This window comes from Vanessa atalanta, chromosome 24 (genome assembly GCF_905147765.1).
Source record: "Vanessa atalanta chromosome 24, ilVanAtal1.2, whole genome shotgun sequence".
NCBI classification, from domain to species: domain Eukaryota; kingdom Metazoa; phylum Arthropoda; class Insecta; order Lepidoptera; family Nymphalidae; genus Vanessa; species Vanessa atalanta.
In genome coordinates, this window is record NC_061894.1 from 1,019,344 (window position 1) to 1,039,663 (window position 20,320).

General features: G+C 32.3%; 1 protein-coding gene and 1 non-coding gene across 2 annotated transcripts; both read left to right on the forward strand.

Annotated features, from left to right (window-relative positions):
* Positions 1 to 1,985: 1,985 nt before the first annotated feature.
* On the forward strand, positions 1,986 to 17,747 carry LOC125073473. Its single transcript, XM_047684322.1, has 12 exons — positions 1,986 to 2,478; positions 9,010 to 9,197; positions 11,413 to 11,503; positions 11,934 to 12,041; positions 12,281 to 12,384; positions 12,915 to 13,108; positions 13,836 to 13,956; positions 14,140 to 14,275; positions 14,369 to 14,951; positions 15,121 to 15,252; positions 15,880 to 16,061; positions 16,565 to 17,747. Exons 1-12 carry the CDS (start codon positions 2,350 to 2,352, stop codon positions 16,736 to 16,738), a joined length of 2,142 nt encoding a protein of 713 aa, XP_047540278.1. The 5' UTR covers positions 1,986 to 2,349; the 3' UTR covers positions 16,739 to 17,747.
* Positions 17,748 to 20,009: 2,262 nt separating this feature from the next.
* On the forward strand, positions 20,010 to 20,082 carry Trnav-aac. Its single transcript has one exon. It is a non-coding gene; the product is annotated as a tRNA-Val (tRNA).
* Positions 20,083 to 20,320: the final 238 nt, after the last annotated feature.

Here is a 20,320-nt window from a genome sequence, read left to right on the forward strand (position 1 = left end):
ATCGAGTAACACGCATTGGAGCATTGTGGTGGAGTATGTTCCAAACCTTCTCCCTAAAATTTACTGTGATTCCATTACTATAATCACTTTAATTTTAATTCCAAGGCTTCGTTGGCAACTTTGTCGAAATTCAAAACGAGTATGCGGATCTATATTGATCATCAAAGAAATTAATCTTGGATAAAATCAATGATCTTGACCGAACACATCGCGCCATCCATTGTTAAAGTTTATTTGTACTCATGTATTTTGAGGGATGTTTAATTCGTTAAGTAACAATAACTTATATGCTTGTTTTAACATGATTGATATCTTGTAATATGTGTGAATTGCGTAATATATAAACATACATATACATATATATATTACGAGACGATAAGAGTGAAATTTAGGTTGTCATATCTATGTTATCAATATAATTTCAAACTATTTAACATATTAATATGTATGATTGTTATGTTTGTGTGTTTCGTTCTGAATATTTCATTCAGAATAATCAATGTACATCATTAGAGCTATTCTGTGAAATCAAATTCGAAACTCATCACGGTACACGATCGTTAAATACCGAAAGCGACATTGACTATAAAAATTATAAAATTTAAAATTAACAGTCCGTGAATGTCCCATTGCTGGCCTCAGGCCTCCTCCCCTTCGAGGAGATGGTTTCCAATGTGCGTTTGTGTAAACATGTGGAAGCATTTAATTGAAATTATACACATACAGTTTCCCTTATTTTCCTTCAACTTCAAACACGAGATGAATCATAAACACAAATTAAGTAAATGAAGATTGAGTGGTGCTTGTCTGGTTTTTGCCACTTTACCATCTCTTACCATTGTAACATTTAAGACACGTAACAAAATAGGGTATTGCAAGTCGGTTTTCAATATTTCACGAGTTTTTACAAAATAGCGAAGTGTAAACTTTATATTGTAAGATTTAATTTAACAAAATAATGAGAATTGAGTGTATGTAATCACTCTTGTACACAGTGTTTACTTCTATAATAAAATTCCTCAAATACTTCACCTTATTATCTACATTCTAAGCCCTTGGTAGCATTAATTTAATGTATAATGACGATGAACAGAAGTGCTCGCCAGAGCCTTTTTTAATAAAGTGAATTTTGATTTCATTCGATATTCAATTAATTATTTTTGACTTTTCACAATTCGAAATTCAAATTTCAACAATAGTAATCCAATTAGAATTAGTACTGCGCTTCAGACTTAGAGCGTAAGAACACCAATAAATATTGATTTATTGTTGGTCTTAACGAATTTTTGATACAGTGGATGACCACTGTATAAAAAATCGGTTCCACTAAAGTGTGGTCTTTACGGTGAATGATCACCACAGAGACCACACTTTAGTACCAAATTTACAGTACAAAAGTGTAAAGAGCAAGCTAATAAGTGCAGTATCAATGTCATCTCTCATACCTCAGTGATCCCTCTCATAATCTGACAGCCTTAAAACTCCAAACTTTGAAGCGCTTAGAAAGTTAGAGTTAGAACTGTAATTTATTATCAGCCTAAGCTAGGGCTTGAAGCCTTTCCGAGACTAGAAGGATGTGGTGTTGTTTTGTAAGTCTAATCGCAATAAACTCAAAAACTGTTTATCAAATTTCAATACGGTTTTAAACAGTTGATAGAGTGATTCATGAGGATGGTTTAGGTGTATAATTAATTAAGGTTATATATCATCTAGCAGAAATATCACAATGATTATTGGAGTTGATGGAAAAATAATTCCTACTGGCATTGATATAAATCCTTGTAGATCCTTATTCGACACGTGCGAAGCCGGGAGGGAAAGCTAGTAAACTATATTATGAGTGATGACCTTAAAGTGTTACAATTATGTTGACAATTCATTTTAGTTCAAATAATAAACTCATTGAAATGGAGCCGCGGTAATACGATAGTTTTATTGTCTCTAGATCAGAACTACTGATCGTTAAGTCACGATTTGTACCGGCTTGCGCCTGCGCCACTTGACTTAGTGTTTAGCGATTACGGACACAGAGCGCACGTGTACGGTACATAAATAACGCGGAGTAAATATAGCTTACGGAATGAGTATTACGGACTATGTGTACTGTAATTTAGTTTAGTGTCAACAAAAGAAACAATGGGATTGGACCTTACTATGCTGAAATATCACAAAATTGTTCCAATTTATTAAAAAAAAAAAGTTTTAAAAAAGAAATTTAAAATTAATGAGCCACATTTAATAATAAAAAATAAAAATGTAAAGCTAACATGTTTGTGTGAAGTACGTAAAGAATAAAAAAGACATGCGCAGATATCATTTAGGGATACTGTCAATGAAATCGCGTTAAAAATGACGTGGACGGAAGAACTGGATGAGGCAGCTGAACTCGCAACGAGGAAGGGTTACTGGCATGTACTGCTGTTTTACCTCTTGTGTGGTCTTGCTTCAATTCCGACGTCCTTCTTGGTCTTCTCTCAGGTAGGTTTAATTGCTTGTAGCTAACTCAGATATGTGTGGTATGTTCTTGGTCTAGTAGCCAGTTTATAAGGATTTCAGATCTGATCAGTAAATAGTCATTGTTCTGTCAATAATTTCTCAGTAGAGATACAGGTATTAGAACTCGGTGGGGTTTTTTTAAATTATATAGTTGGATGGGCAATTATGCCACCTGATGGTAAGTTATCACCACCACACAAAGACATTGCCCCTGTAAGAAATATTAACCATTCCTTACTAGAGACGTAATTGTTAAAAATAGAAAATGTAATTTTGAAAATTATTAATATGGTGGTTATGTCTTTTATGCCTGTAGCTACAGTGGCTCACTCGCATAAAACCTTATCACCATAAAATATACATACGTAGGTCTTTCGCCTGAACACTTTCTTGTTCTATTATAAGAGTGGAGACTACCTAATTGCGCAGGACTTTCTAGTCCCTTGAAAATGGACGCCTTAACAGCAATCGTTCAGGAGAACATAACACCATATCCTGGTTCTTCGCTATAAAATATTTTCTGACCGATCCTTCTCTGTAAAGTCTACATTCTGAACCAGTGGTAACATTAACTTTAATTTAATCATGTAAACTATTAGATACTGATTGTTGAATGAGCCTATTTGAATAAAGTAATTTTCGAGTGTATCTTTCAAAGATCTTTCAAAAACTGGAATTATTGTTAGATCGTTAATTTGATACTTAATAATGATAATTACTTATCTTATATGATATTATCTTATTATAATATTTTCTTACTTCTGTGCTGAGTCGAGGCAGTGATGTTACTCGCAATGGAATGACAAATACACGACATCAATCTAATACCTCCTACGATCAAACTTTTCCTTCACTTTAAATAATCTTCTCCCATTAGTCAGCATAATCGTAAGTCAATTTTCTCGACATTTTTTAAATTAATTATACAAAGGTTTACTAAACAAATAGGCGCCGTGGTGTTACATGTGTTAGGGATTAAAAGTAACCTATAGCCTATACAAATGGAACTATAGTGTGTTTCATAATTTTGGCGCAAAATGAAGATGAGTGACTTGCAGTTTACAATGAAATTAAATCAAAAACAATTTTGTCATAGGTTTCAAAATTTCTAAAAAAACCTTTTGAATAGACGAAGCGAAGTTTCACGGATGACCATAATACCATAGTGATCATCCCTTTACAGGATATTTATATTGAAAATCGTTAATAGCTAGAGTGATAAATTAGAAAATATAAATAAAACCATGCTTGTTGTTTTAGCGTATTAGAATAGAACTAAGGGTAATGACCTCAATCTTTAAATATAGTTACACGTGACGTTATTTATGAATATGGTTTTATTATAAAGATACTTCTAACAGTACGTATTATAGACATTATTTTAATAATAACAAAATATCTAATTAATTATTTTCACATTTTGCAACGTTATTGAAGTATTTGTGAGATTTTTATTAGTTACTATGTGATACATTATCATACATACATAATCTATATGATCTCCAAAGGTTGGTGGTGCATTGGTGTAATGTAAAAAAATTTTATTTTTTCTAACAGTGTCCACGTCTATTATAGACGTGGATTATATAGGTGTCTGCCCATCCGTCCGTCATTTGCCTGTCCGTCTAAATATTGTATAAAAAAAAAACCTTTTGAATTAAGTAAAGTAATTCCATTATTTCCATTAAATCTGGTGATAAATGACTCCAACAAATTTAGACCGAACAGTATTAAGTATAATATTTGATTTTTTTTAACGTAATAGTAATAGTAAATGTTATCATATTTTTACTCGAATAGGCTATGAAAGTCTCTACAATTCGGTTTCACCAAGGGTCGTTCACTAATGATGCGCGTATATCCCTTATTGAGCACATTTATGCATCGTAGAGTTATCAAAAGCTGTGGACTGTGTTAGGCATGATGTTATTTTAGAAAAACTGGAATACTCAGAATCAACAGCCTATTAAAATTCATTTCCTTCTTAATGAAAGACTTTTAAAGGTTGTTATTAACGGGGCATAATCTAACGGAGCTCTGGCATAAATGGGTGTACCGCAGGGTTCAATTTTAGGACCTTTGTTATTTTTAATATATGTAAATAATGTACCTTGCGATATCCTAATATTTGCAGATGACTTATATTTTATTTTTAAACTTCACAGAAGGATAAACAACTATGATGTTGTAAACACGTTCTTGTTTGGTGTAACACAATGAATGTAGAAAAATACTAAATATTTTTTTCCCTGCCTGCCAAATGTTATGCTAAATTCTTCCGCGGCTATTTTGAATAATAAAAGACTGAGCTTGTTGACTGGGCGGATTGTCTGGGGATTATTAAACTTTGACTCCAAACTTCAATGGAGCACCAAATTGTAAGTCCTAGCAGGGAAACTAAGTAGTGACATTTATACAATTCGAAAACTCACAGTCATATACATAATTAAACTAGGCTAGTTTATTTAAGTAATTTTCATAGTCTTATGTTATAAGTTGTTACGGGGTAATGCCGCAGATATTGAAATTTTACTCTGCAGAAAAGAGCTCTTCTCACTAATTATGATAATAGTTCTAAGACACCATTGCGCAAATATTTTAAACAAACAGATATATTAACGGCTGCTTCACAAGATATTTATGATGATATAATGTTTCTATAGAATATATGAAAATATTCTATAAAAGCTATTAATACAAGAAATAAAAACAAACTTGAAACCCTTCCGTTACGCTTTAATATGGAACTGAGAACGATTTTAGACTATAGTATTGACATACAAAATGCATATCAGAAAATATATTTTTATCTCAATATTTTTTAAAATAATACTTTTAAAAATCGCCTGGATTATGACAATAATCTTGAATACGAATGTACCATGTATCATGTTAAGAAGATGAAGAGCAACTAAGCGAATTTCTTATCGATTCTTCTCGCTGGAGGATGCTTTCCGCAACGATGGTAGAGTTGTTATGTGTTATAAAAAGCCTAATGCATCTTAACTGATTATTGCGGGTTGAAATTTCTAAATTCTGCCACACATCCACTAACCCACATTTGAGCAGTGTGTTGAAATAAGCCAAGCCTTCTTCTTAAAGGAAGAGGAGACCTTAGCTCAGTAGTGTGATAATTAACAGGCCGTTACATAAGTTTTACTTTTAAATGTTAAAATTAATACAGTCATTATCGCTTTCTGACATTTCCCGATCGAATTTGATCTTATAGAACACCTCTACTGATGTATATTGATAATTCTGAATGACATTTTCAGACCGAAATAGAATAGTTTGTAGTTAATTGATATCAATAAATAATTATGACACTTGTCACTTTTTATGTGTGTTTGCTTGAATCTTTATCCCTCAATGGTTCAATCATTGGACCGTCTCCACCCTACACTATCCAACCAACGAAAAGTACTGCAGTCGAATCTGTAGTAAATACTTTATACTCACCGATTTCTTATTATTTCATATTTTTCTTTGTATTTTCTTTTATATGTTGCATTCAATTCATGATGTAAACATGTGTACACATGTTTTCCCAAGATGGTAATTCTACGTTTTAACTTAAATGCTCTTTTATTATGATAAGCATTAGTTGTTATTTAAATTTTCATTGCGTTCATGTACAGTGAGATCATGAACGATTTAACAACACTTTAAATAATTAGACTTATTACAGACAACCTAAGAGACCTGTAATGATACGGTTTCATCGAAAAATATAATGAAAAGTTAAACATGGCTGAATCGCGTACATATGTGACAATTATTGATAAGTCAAATATATTTAATAAAATAAACTATTTTTTGCCTGGGTAGATATATTATGTCGATAATAAAGAAATTAGGGTTAGGGTTTTAGGCCCCAAGTATATTAAGTAAATTGAATGAGGAACGGAAAACAATTTCATGTTGGCCTCATAAATCGCGACGATATACGTGCGAAAAAAATTTGCTTTCATTGGTATGAGTATGGACCACATACGTCTTTTGCGAAGATAATTTCACTTTTAAATCACTAGACGTACGCAGGAGGCTTGATAAAAATCAAGTTCCTTCCTCTAAATACTTGGAAAGTAAAACGGCAAATCGATAATGAAAAATATAAATTGTAATTAAAAAAAATGAAGAATTATCGTAATGGTTCTTTAGTATAAGTATAGTTTTCCGAGCAAGGAACCATAAACAGAGAACCATATTGTTGATCTAAATTTTATATTTATTTATTGGGTCTAATAGATCTTTATATTAGGACTGATCTAAGAGAAACAAATAAACGAAACACATAACAGGTATCATCAAACACATAACAAATCATTTGAGCGATTTAACACAAAACGCCCAATAAAACACAAACACAATAAATTCCTAGTAAACGTCGTTTAAATTTTTTCATTATTTATCTGTTTTTATATTACACTGTACAGATTAATAATTTTTTACTCTTTGCTTTAATGTGTGGTGTAACTTTAACTATTTTGTTTGTTACATCTCATGTATTTTGAACTAAATGGACATGACGTGTATGTTAAAATAGGCCGCTTCCCTCCATGACCCTCGTGAATTACTCTACATTAGCAGCACGTCGTACCGAACTTCCTATATTGTATTTGTACCTTTCTATTTCTTTTGCTCTATAATTCGATGAAGAAATATAGAATACATGATTCATACTATAAATACGTGCAATTATAATATTGGTGGTAGGACTTTGTGCAAGCCTGTAAGTATTACCAAGTCATCAGATATTCTACTATTGAACAGTAATACTCAGTATTGTTACGATAGTTCCCAAGATGCCAGATTGGCGTCTAAAGAAAGGGATAAAATTTACCACCAGATGGCTTATTCAGTAGCACTCTAACCAATGTTATTAAAAAAAATAACAGACACAGATATGTTTTTTGAGCAAAATTTTACCAGATTTTTTGCGCAATAATACACAAGGGGTCATGCGAATGATTTAAGTTTAGTCTCCTCCTAATAAAAATATAGTACAAAATTGATATTCACCTGAGTCATTCATGCATTTTGTAGATTTAAGGATAAGTTTTGTATCGTTACAAGTAATAGATTTGTAAAAGATGAACAAAATTTATTTTGTCTATTGACTACAATATCGAAATAATACATTATTCAATCATTGCAATCGGATTAGCAAAAGAACTATTAATTACATCAGACTTGTGTATCCATTGTAGAACACAAACATGCATGTTTGATTCGACCTGCGATATTATTCCGATCGTGAAATCGTCTTCTTATACAGCTGCAGAACCACTTTCCTTGCAACAGAGATCACTCCGTTACAAAAGAGATCCAGCAATCACCTTTTCTGAAAATTATATATTTATATGGAGCAAAATCAAAAATACTCTAAATTCTAATAGAGTTTATATTTAAACACTTTTGAATCGACATTTAAAAGATAGGTTATTTTAAAGCTCGCTCATTCAGAATGTAGGTTCTATAGAGAAAACTCTTGGTAGGTACTATTTTTCATCGATCATATACTTGTAATATCAAATTATTTTTAATTTTTGTGACAGTAAATTGTCTTCTCAAAATTGGTCTTGGGTTTTAATGTCGAACATGGATTTATAATTTAAAATCTAAGCACTTGACATTAAAATCCATAGATAAATTTATCTCTTTATAATTTTAATATATATAGGTATATATCGTATTTAGGGTGTTATAAAATAAATCATACAATCATTCGATCATCATTCAAACGAAATTTTCCTAGTCATAAGTGGCTATCTAAACAAACGGCAGGCGGTTAGCACAACTATATGAAAATTAAATAATAATTTGCAAATCGCGTTATTATTTAAAAATAAAAAACATATTTATAGATATACGGCCACTATTATCAATAAAGTTATTTTTGTATTTTTACTTTTAATGTTATATAAATATACTATTTCAAGAAGTGTTAAGTAGAACGATAAGAGGACTGCCGACTCTTGTATGAAATGTACAAAGATATATTAACTAAGGGGATGACTAGAAATAACGAAAAATATTGTTATGATGTCAGATCAATCAAAATCTAAATTTTTTCAAATATTATCTTATTAGAAAAAGACTTGCTTCATATAATTTAACGGAAAGTAATTTTCTGAAGTAATAAATAATAACAAATAAGTAGTAACAATAATAATCTACAATTACGGTTAGTCTTTCGAACCGGCAGTAAGAAAGTTATCTGTGTTACCCGAGCCTCGAAAAGCAAGTTAAGCTATTTAGTCCTGTGCCTTAACTCCCTCTGGTCGTTTTACATAATCGACTCGTCAGATTATGGGAACGAACGTATGAGCATTATCTATTACACGTGTGTGAGATATTTTTGTATCTTCTCTACATTTGTTCGATGTCGCTCAAAAATGGCCACATAGACCGAAATTAGTTAGGAGGATATCATCGTTATCATCATAATCTACCACTAGTTTTACATATGAAAGAATGTCCAAGAGTATTAACGTTCATATACTTTTTCAGGTCTTCATCAACGCTACGCCCGAGCATTGGTGCGCACCACCTCCAGAACTTAAGGGGCTAAACCTCCCAGAAGACCTGCTCCGAAATTTGACGATACCAGGAGAACATAAAGTTTATGATGCTTGTAAGAGCTATTCGCTCGATATACAGGCTTTGTATACTGTCCTCAATAAATATGTGGATGAAAGGTTTATATGAACAGCATACTATAAAAAAAATAAGTTTCAGAGTTGCTGAATCTGTATGTGCGTTTGTTTGTTATATTTTGTATTGACGAGGGGGCTCTTCAGTCATTCGCGATATTATCTTCACTAAAATAAATTATAAACAGGAGTTTAGTATTGCTTGTCTGGTTTTGAGACTCGTTTGGTTAAGATGTGTTCTAATCTCTCTACCATCTCGTGTTTCCTCTACACATGAATTATTCATATTCAATTAATTTATTTGATCGATTACTGCGGTTTCCAATTCGTAGATCAATCAATCATTTTGATCAGAACCAGATCGTTCCAATAATAAGAATTCAACGCGATCAAATCTAACAGCATAAACCAGTAGGTACTATTTCAATTTTGTTTGTCAAATGCCTGATTCATTTGTGAATGAACAGACATTATCAAAACACATTCTTTGTGTTATCTGATAAGATATTTTCGTATTTGAATATTATCTATACTAATATTATAAAAAGGATTTTTTTGGTTCGTAATCGATAAACTCTGAAACTACTGAACCGATTTTAAAAAGTATTCGTTACAGTAGTGACACGTTCCAGCTATACACGGGTGCAGTTTATAAATAAAGAAAATGATATGATATAAATTTAAGCTATATCCTATAGTAAGCAAAAAAAATTTGCTTTTTGTTTTTTTTTTTTCAAATTGAATAATTAGTTTCGGGTACTACCCCTGCATACAAACAAACAAAATTTATAATCACAAGCTGTGATAAACAAAATATAGTCCCAAGCTGATTTCAATCCGTGCGAAGCCACGGGCAAAAGTAGTGATAAGTAAATATAAATTATGTAAACTTCATATAAGTTTATGTATCATAGATCGATTTATTGGAAATGCGATCAAAATGCTTTATGATTTAAATGGAAGTTGTAATTCTTCTGATATTTGTTAGATTCTTTAACTTCTTAACATTTCAATCGAATACAATGACGCGTATTTGCTTCATTTAATTAAATTGATAGATCATTATTATCAAATCAATCGTCACATTATATACGCACTAGCTACCCCTCATGGCTTTGCTCGGGTTGAATAGTGGTCTACCTTAACTCTATTGATTAAAGTGGCTCACCGCAGTGAACTTATCAGTTGACATCTTTACCACTGATCTTCAGCCTCATAGAAACCTCATTATCACTGCATCCATTGGTGAAATCCATACGAAAGTCCATTCTTTAGTTTTCGCGTTCTGACTGACAGGCAGACAAAATGCGTACTATAATAGAAAAAATTAAATAAAAAGATTACAATTTATAAAAATTCGTGGAAGTAGTGAATCTGATGTCAAATCAAGAACAGCAATTATAAAGTTCTAATAACACCAATACATCGCGATCAAATCTGCTAGCTAAACCCAGTACTGCTAGCGGTATAATCTGGAGGCCTAAAAACCTCGTTGGCATCAAAATTAGAATGGAAAGCGATGTTTACTACGAACATCAATTGCGCTGTCAGAATTTTGATTTCGTTCGCATTAAAGCTGAACGACTGCCAAATATTTCACAACACGATCTTTTGGTTTCTAATGGAACTAATTTAAATTTAATTTAGGTGATTTTCAAAACAACATTAATCATGGCTTATAAGTAGTTCGATTCAATGTATAATTTAGTTTTTTTTTTGGCATAGTTTGGCGAACGTGCATAAGGTCCACCTGATGATAAGTGGTCACTACCGTAACCAATGGCGTTATAAGAAATATTAACCATTCCTTACATCGCCGATGCGGCACCGAACTTGGGAACGAAAGATTATGTCCCTTGTGCCTATAGTTACACTGGCTTACTCACCCTTTAAACCGGAACACAACAATACTGAGTACTGTTATTTGACGGTAGAATATCTGATCAGTGGTGATACCCAGACGGGCTTGCACAAAGTGTACCACCAAGTAATCTTACAGGAGTCCCCTTTTTTGCAAATCTAATTAAGGAATCTCTTGTTGTTAGTAATATAAACATTTTCCATTTATCCATTAAAGTCTAATCCAATCACAAGTATAATTGTTTGAGATCTTGAATAATCCATGCCATTTATTAAAGACCCATTAAATAATGGCGTTTTTAATTTCGACAAAGATGTCATCGGAATTTTGAAGTAAATTTGAAGAAGATCTATGTAAGTAATTAAATGGATGAAAGATAAATTGTTAATTCAATTTCAGATCTGAACTTGTTAAGGTAGGAGAAACAGTCACTACTATAAGAATTAAGGAGTTTATTTCTGCAGTTGGACTGGATGAGAGAAAAGAGCAGGTAATTGCTTGAGTGCATCTAGATATTATTCTGTTTATCAAACGCTGTCATCAAATCACATAATTGAAATCTATTCTTTGTAATATAAATTTGTAGAAGGCATTTTTGTTTTTTGATTATTATAAATTGATATGATATAAAGGTTATATCATTAGGAATGTCGTCAAATTTTTGTTGATTTGTTTAACTTTTTAATTTATTGAAATTGCTTAAGAAATATTAAAATATTTTGCCGTGTATTTATTTCATTTTTATGACCGACCAGAGCGAGCGAAGTTTAGTCGAAAATATAGGTTTGTAAATCTAAAAGCTTAGCCCTAACATAGATTGTGGCTTCAAGTATGTGATTTTTTTAATTTTTAATCTTAATTCGAAATGATAGAGCAAAGAAGCTCCAATAATTTAATTTAATTTTTCCCTTTGTTTTTAGATACATCAAGTCGAAGAAGCTATTTTGAACAATCGTCAAGAACCTACGAATTGCCCTCACGGCTGGATGTTCAGCACTGAACATTATAAAAGTACATTAGTGACTGAGGTTAGTATTCCTTTAAACAAATTTAAAAATAAAAAACAAACACACACACATATCTTTCCTCTTGAATCACTCAGTTAACTCATGAAAACCGCATTTAAATCCGTTACGTAGCTTAAAAGGTCTAAGTGCAGACGGCGAAAAGCGGCTGTATTTTAAACCACGTAGAGAATTACGCTAAGTAAAGCGGCCATGTAACAGTTACACGGAAATCATTTATCTTATGATGCTTTTTGTTTCAGTTTTCACTAGTCTGCGATAAAGATTGGTTACCCAGAACAAGTAATACACTTTTTTGGGTCGGATCAATCTTTGGAAACTTATTTTTTGGATGGTTCTCAGACAGGTATTTTTAATCTAGAATAGAGATTCTAATACGACTAATTTTAAAAATAAATGAATTTGTCCATTTATTAAATTGAATAGGCCGTAATGGTTTTATTGTTTTTGTTTTATTCTTATTACATATTTTAATTTTAATCCAGAATAAAAACAGATAGAACTACTGGAAATTAAAGAGGCGTATTTATACATTAAATGTATTTATTCCAATCATGAACAAAACGTACAATCAATCAAAATTTACAATAATCAGATAACTATTATTTAAAAATATATACTACACTGATTGATACAGTCCTACTGTATTCAAATAGTATCCTTTAATAACTTTTGAATGGTCATATTTAGTATTAGTGTGAATCAATTAAATCAAAATCAATATTGTATTGCGTGTAAACTTACTTATTGATTGTCAAATTACACACTACCATTACTTCGGAAAAGAAAATACCTTGAACTTAGAAGATCAGGCAATAGAAACTCAGCGAAATTAAACAACAAACAATACTCAGCTGCCAAAATTATTTTTCTCAGATACGGGCGTCGTCCAACTATACTTCTAATGATATTACTGGAAGTACCACTTGCGATCGCTGCATCGTTCCCAGGAAATTATTGGACCTACATTGCATTAAGAGTAGCTGGCGGACTATTTTTCCCAGCACTTTACCAGCTGCCCTTTATCCTGGCCTTGGAGCTGATGCCACCCGCCAGAAGAACTTATACGGGTATCGTAACATAAATTATCTCAATGATTTAATGGTACAAAATCTAACTAAACAATCAATATAATATTTGTTCTGATTAATTAAAACCTTATTTATTCATAATATTAGCAATACCATCCCAAAATTTTGAAAAACGTACAGAATTTTCATTGAACAGAACTTGGTAGGGTTTTGTGCAACACCATCTTGGTTGGTACTAACCACTTATCAGATATTCTAACCTCAAACAGCAATGCTTAGTATTTTTGGGTTATTCGAAAGGTTAGTGATTTAGTGTAACTGTGAGCACAAGTTACATAACATTTTAGTTCCCAATTTTTTCGCGATAGCGATGTAAGGAATGGTTAATATTTCTTACATCGTGAATTTGTCGAATTATGTGGGCGGTGGTTATCATTTATTTAAAAAAGAAAAATAGTTATATCAAAAAGGAGAAATACTAAATAAGTAATATTATACTTTGCCTAATTTTATGTAGAGTAATTTTGTTTGTATACTTTACTTGTTACTTGCGATAGTTTTAGACCAATCGCAATGTAAAGCACAATGTTTATATTTAAAATTAAATGCTCGTTACGTTCCTTTTTTGGTAAAGGTTTTTGTATTTTTTTTCCAGTAGGACACTGAATATATCATCAATGTTACACTGGTTTATAGAGAGACTGAATATATAACAATTATAGATATATTATTACAATAGGATAACCATTTTATGTATCATTTCCAGGCATTGTAGTCGGCATGCTGTTCGCTAGCGGTATGTGTTTGCTGGCGCTTTTGGCGTATCTACTACGAGATTGGTACTATCTCTCATTAGCAACGAGCCTTCCTTTCATACTATTATTTGGGTATGTATTTACTCTATTGTTTTGTAAACTTGACGTTGTTTCCAATCCTAATGTTTTGGAACAAATCTTGCGACTTATTTCAACCGATTTGCACACAATTTTGGTATGATTTTGATATCAGATTATCTTTTGAAATAAAATTACTCATTTTTTAAAGAAATACGTACTTTCACTCATTTTCAGATATTACTGGCTGATTCCAGAATCACCGAGATGGTTAGTCGGTAGAGGAAGAATAGCGGACGCTGAAAAAGTCCTAAGAAATCTAGCGAAGAGAAATGGTATTATTTTAGAACATGGATTCCTCTTAGAGTTACACGTTAGTTATCCATACATATGCTGAGATAATTTAGTTAAATATAATTCGAAACTTTTAACTATCAATAATACTAAAATCATATTTTTTTTTCAGAAAAAAAGAGATGACGAACTGGCGTCAGAAGTATCAATTCTACCAAACATTAATGGTTTTATACCAGGTAAAGAAAGAGAAGAGTATATGGATAGACGAATAAGCAAGATGCTTCCATGCAAACCTGATTTTATAAGGATTGACGAAATTGACGATGAAGCAAACGAAAGTCTAAACAAAACAATAGACTCAACCCTAAGGCCTAAAAGAGACTCAGATAGTCATAAAGATGAAACATCTATGCTTAGTCCTGAGGAAATACCATCCAATTTAGATCCTCTTCATAAAACATTACAAATAGATTATCCGTCCTCAATACACACATTTAGAAGGAAATCTATACAAATAGTACATAGAATACTTCTGAAAGAAGAAGAAGATATTGTAGAGAAGAAGAGAATGGATGATCAGAATTCAGAAGGAGATTGCAAAGCTTCTCCATTAGACGTATTTAGGTACCCTAATATTAGGAAGAAGTTTTTTTTAATTACATTTAATTGGGTAGCATTAGGAATAGTTTACAATAGCTTAAGTTACAATACACCTAACTTAGGGGTTGATGACTACTTAGCATTTTTTATCGGTTAGTATATACCAAATTATTTGGATAATCCTGAAATTTATAAAAGCGTCACTAGTATACAGATAATATCCACTATTATTTCAAATAATTTTAATATTGAATCAATAAAATTTACTGAACAGATGTCAATGAACCTATTTAATAATCAAACAGTTAATGTAACTTGCAGGCGGTGCAGTAGAAATACCATCATATTTTATAGCCTGGCAGTGTATGGAAAGGTACGGACGGCGCTGGGTATTGTGTGTTTTCATGAGTATTGGAGGTCTTGCTTGTCTCAGCTGCGCTCTAGTTCCTGAAGGTATAAATTCAAGTCATACTTTAAGTTCGATCGAAATAATTACAAACTAAAACAACAAAACTACGACACGACAAAATCTGGGCAAACTTTTAATTTTCTTGTACCTAATTTTTGTTTATAATTCATTTCGTACTTCGTGGCTTCACTGCTTAAGTGAAGCCACACGAAACCACATAAAGCTGCTAATATTGAAAAATACTTTGTAATATTGTGTTCATCAACTCGCATTGGAGCAATGAGATGAAATATGCTCCAAATCTTTATCACTAAAGAAGTCTTAGTCCACGAGAATGTTATTTACAGGCTGAGAAGTTTAAATATATTATTCCGGCATATAATATGTCCTAGAACTATACTTTTAGGACTCTTCACGTATGACAAATGAAAGACTCATGTGATACATAAGAATAATATGAATATGAATATATTCAACTAATTTAGCATTATCTATATAACAAAGTTTCTTGCCGTAACATTTTGCTTGGATAATGTAACGTTGTTTAGCAGTTGTTTAGGTAAACATAGATTCCTCTCTTTCTAGCATTATTGATTTGCCATTCGAAAGAAGAAGACGTAGAGTTGATTAAATAAATACTCGTTTATATGTGAGTAACGTTTTGCACTCAGCTTGGCCCTGGATAACGGTGTCACTTGCGATGCTGGGTAGGCTTTGCGCTGCGGCATCATTTGCTGTGTTCTACGTTCAAATTGGGGAGTTGCTGCCAACGGTGATGCGGGCTCAGACTATGGGTGCGTCTTCTGTTATCGCTGGTGTGGGGCTGCTGTCGTGTCCATATATCGTGTCTTTGGTAAGAACAATTATTTTAGACATTATAAATGCCGTATATATTAAGTTTCTATTCAAAATCTGAAAAGTGTTCAAGAGTTTATTGTTCAAGCTAGCTGTTCCTCATATGGCTCGTCGTATTCGATATTCTTGTGGTATTTTCTTCTTTTTCTTGGTTACCACATCACGATAGACTTCATGCAGTTTTTATACAGATCTTTGGCACCTGTAAGGTACAGGTGTAGAAATCGAAATATCGTTAAATTGTTCACGATGATAGGTTTTAGAAGTGTATTTGAATGTCTTATTGCACATTATTATTTTATATTTAATCCGCATTTTAATAGTTTGGTAATAAACTTATTTTTTATATAATTTTGACTTCTCAAATCTGTGAACCTAGAAACGTCATGAAGTCTCCTAAAACAATCAAACAATAGGTTCGGCTCCTATAAAACCTACATGACGTATGTTTTAAAAGTATTAATCCCAATCCATTCTACTTTATTTTTTAATTTTTTCCAGGCGGTCTATTCAAGATCTCTTCCTCTCATAATCATGGGTGTACTTAGCGTTGTTGCCGGGGTGACTTCACTGTTTTTGCCGGAAACCCTGAACCAACCTCTGCCGCAAACCTTGGAAGACGGCGAATCGTTTGGAAGAGACTTCAAGCTGTTGAGTTGCGTTGAAACCAGATGAAATCATTCTTAGATTTAATGAGTTTAGTAAATGTCGTAGTAAAAAATATGCGAATTCAAAGAGCAAAATAGTGGGGTGTTTTAAATGCCTAAGGTCATACAATGTCAGCCATTGCATTTCTTACGATATTAACAATTACTAATTGTATGTAAAACACCTTCGTGCTGATAACCAGTTACCTTGTCCCAAATAAATTGGCTACACGCTCCAGTTTCTGATTTATTAAATCACAATTGTGTATATGTTTTGGACGCTACTGAAATCATCTCTTGTAAGAAACAGGATAATGATGATATAATGTTTATAATAGATGATACTTTCGAAATGACCCACGGGATCTTAATCCACACCCTGATTTGCTTGAGGGAACGAAATACTTGCTATCCTGTTAAAGCCAAGTCATAAGATAGAGGTGGCATATTTCAATCTTGATAAATCTACTTAGTCTCGGGACTGTGTGCAAAGAATAGCAGCATTACTTTTGTATATAGTTATTAACTACAGTAGGTACCCTTAGCAGTAAAGCGTCTTATTAAGAATTTTTGAATCGTCATTTTTAAAGATAATTAAATTTATATGATTAGTAGATTTTAATGAAACCGGCATGTTACAATTTTGTTTATGTACAGACTATTTAAACGCCATACATAACATTACATAGTAAAGTGTATTTATGTACTAATGGCAGAACATTATCAACTACATTTAAAGTGAAATCTCAGAAGTACTTCTGAGTGATAAATTGATAACAGAAGTGCTGTTCTGATCGACTTACGGCGATTCGTTATTTTGATTCTTATCTCCTTTAACATATTTTATTTATTGCAGCTAATGTCACTTATTACTTTTTAACAATTCGAGTTGTTGAGGCGCTTTGCGTTGAGGGTCGAGTTTTGTTCTTATAGAATAGTACAATTTGTATGTTTTTTTTGTTAATATGTACGTGTTTCTTTGTATCTGTGTTTGTGACTGTATATTGGTGTGTGTATTACATAAGTTATAGATATAGTCTGTGTAATTATGTTTCAATGTTAGCCATAATTAAATAGTTTCATTTTATTAGTAGTTGTTATAATTTTTTTTTTTGTTTTAATTTATACGTTTCAAATGTTCTGACGTATTAAAATGATTACACTGTTTATGATAAAGGTTGCCGGATGGGCAACTTGATTGTAAGTCCTCTCATAGACATTAGCGATGTAATAAATGTTCACCATTTCTTACGACGCCAATGGGAACTAAGATGTTATGTCCCTTGTTACAATGGCTCACTCACCTTACAAACCGGGACAGTAAGGATACTTAGTAACGTTAGTAATACCGTACTATATTAATACAAAGTACTGCTATTTGGCGTATAATATTTGATGAGTGGGTGGTACCTACCCAGACGGCACAAAGCACTCCTACGAAGCATAGTATAAAATAAACTATCAAAAAAAATCTGGGACATTCTTCCCATGAGATTGCGATACATGATCTAGTTCACTTCAGCGAAGAAGATAAAAAAGAGATACTTGTGTCAATACAAAACTTCTCGCCTACTAAAGTTTCAGTGTATTTTTGATTTTTTTTATTAGAAAGGTATTTAATAAAAACGGTTAATGTATTATGAAGTTAATTATTATTAATCGATGAATTAATTATGTAATATTTTGTGATTCTTTAATTCTGCTAAGAATTATTATCATAGCCGTCTCAAGCTATGCTGGGGCCCTTGGGCACCCATGAATTTGGTGCCCTTTTGGTACATATTTACTACCATGTACAAATAATTTGCTTATGGCCAGACCTTAAGTATAGTTTCAAATAAACGGTGCGGTAATTTTCGCATATTCGTAGAAATTTGATTGGTTGTACAATCTTATGGCTATTTTATAGAGTTTTGATAAATATGTTAGTTATTTTTTCAAATATATCACTTTCGAAAATATACATAGCAGTCAATGTGAGAACAAACGTGTGAAAGAAGTTGTTGGTTCATCGGGGCCCTCTCAGGATGGGTGCCCTGGGCACGTGCCCAATGTGCCCTATGGTAAAGATGGTAATGATTATTATATGTCATTTGTAGATACTTACCTCTTTCGAGCTCGCTTTAATCTGTTGAAATCTAGTGCAGAGCATAAATATCTATTGCCTACATAGAATCTATAGTCTATTCGATTCCAGAAGAGGACAAATAAACAACATTTGACAGCGAATTGACACGTCGAGAGCTTGTATGATCAATGATGTTTAATGTGGATTTGTGAAAAAAACGGCGTTTTGCTATCTTAAATCTGTATATATAATATTGGTATCAGAACTTCGAAAGTGAAATTGAAGTGGATATAAGTGGTTAAGTGAAACAGTGTTATTATTATTTATAAATAAAGATACATTAGTCAATAACACCCGTGTGATACCTACGCAAGCGTACTCTGCACTGCGCTTTAACAGATATTACATTATATTACATTAGCAGCCTGTAAATTTCCCACTGCTGAGCTAAAGGCCTCCTCTCCCTTTGAGGAGAAGGCTTGGAGCATAGTCCACCACACTGCTCCAATGCGTGTTGGTGGAATACACATGTGGCAGAATTTCGTTGAATTTAGACATATGCAGGTTTCCTCACGATGTTTTCCTTCACCGCCGATCACGAGATGAATTATAAACACAAATTAAGCACATGAAAATTCAGTGGTACCTGCCTGGTTTTGAACCCGAAATCATCGGATAAGATAAACATTAAAAAATCTGTGTTTATTAAAAAGCATTCTTTTGTTTTTCTATAAAGGAATAGTAGATGTTAAATGGCTTCTAAGGAACATTTGCCTCTTCATATACTGTTAATATTAATATTATAAATGCGAAAATAATTCTGTCTTTCTGGTGCGCTGTCATGCCTAAACCACTGAATCGAATTTGATAAACTTTTGGTATGAAGGAAGGATATAGGTTTTTATACCTATAAGCCACGATTCAACACGCGGGCGAAAAGTAGGCTACACTTTCTAGGATACTGGTGGCGGATAGTGGAGGATACAGGAGGCTCAATACGTCGTGTATGTTGATAATTGATATACCAATTAATTATTTTAAACTTTTAATATTCTCGAGGTTATATATTGTACCAATGTAAAATAATCACTAAAATTGTTAAATAATCTTCGAAGGTATTGCTAAATACGAATAAATAAATAAATACATAAAAACATCTCATTATTTCAAGTAATTTTTAATACTGCATTGTTGACATTTTTATTCTTTATTTTCACAATACTATTCATCGGTTTCCGTGGTGTAGCGGTTATCACATCTGCCTAACACGCAGAAGGCCCCCGGTTCGATCCCGGGCGGAAACAAATTTTTGGTTGTTTTAGTTTCAGCTTTTTTATCTTCACTCACTTTTATTGTATAATAAAGATAGTATAATTAAATATATCTTAATCAAATCAAATATATTTATGAAATCTGCATTTAAATATAAAATTTATAATATCATTTATGGCTGCACAAAATCAAAGCTACATTATAATAATTGCAATGAACATATTGAAGTTAGGTACTTACAATAGAAGGCTTCTCAGAATTAAGATAATT

What these genes read in the sequence shown, in the direction of transcription:
- LOC125073473 (XM_047684322.1), top strand. Translation starts at nt 2,350, where the DNA reads ATGACGTGGACGGAAGAACTGGATGAGGCAGCTGAACTCGCAACGAGG. An exon ending in CCTTCTTGGTCTTCTCTCAG is followed by an intron (nt 2,479 to 9,009) that starts GTAGGTTTAATT and finishes ATACTTTTTCAG; the next exon opens with GTCTTCATCAACGCTACGCC. An exon ending in GATTCCTCTTAGAGTTACAC is followed by an intron (nt 14,276 to 14,368) that starts GTTAGTTATCCA and finishes TTTTTTTTTCAG; the next exon opens with AAAAAAAGAGATGACGAACT.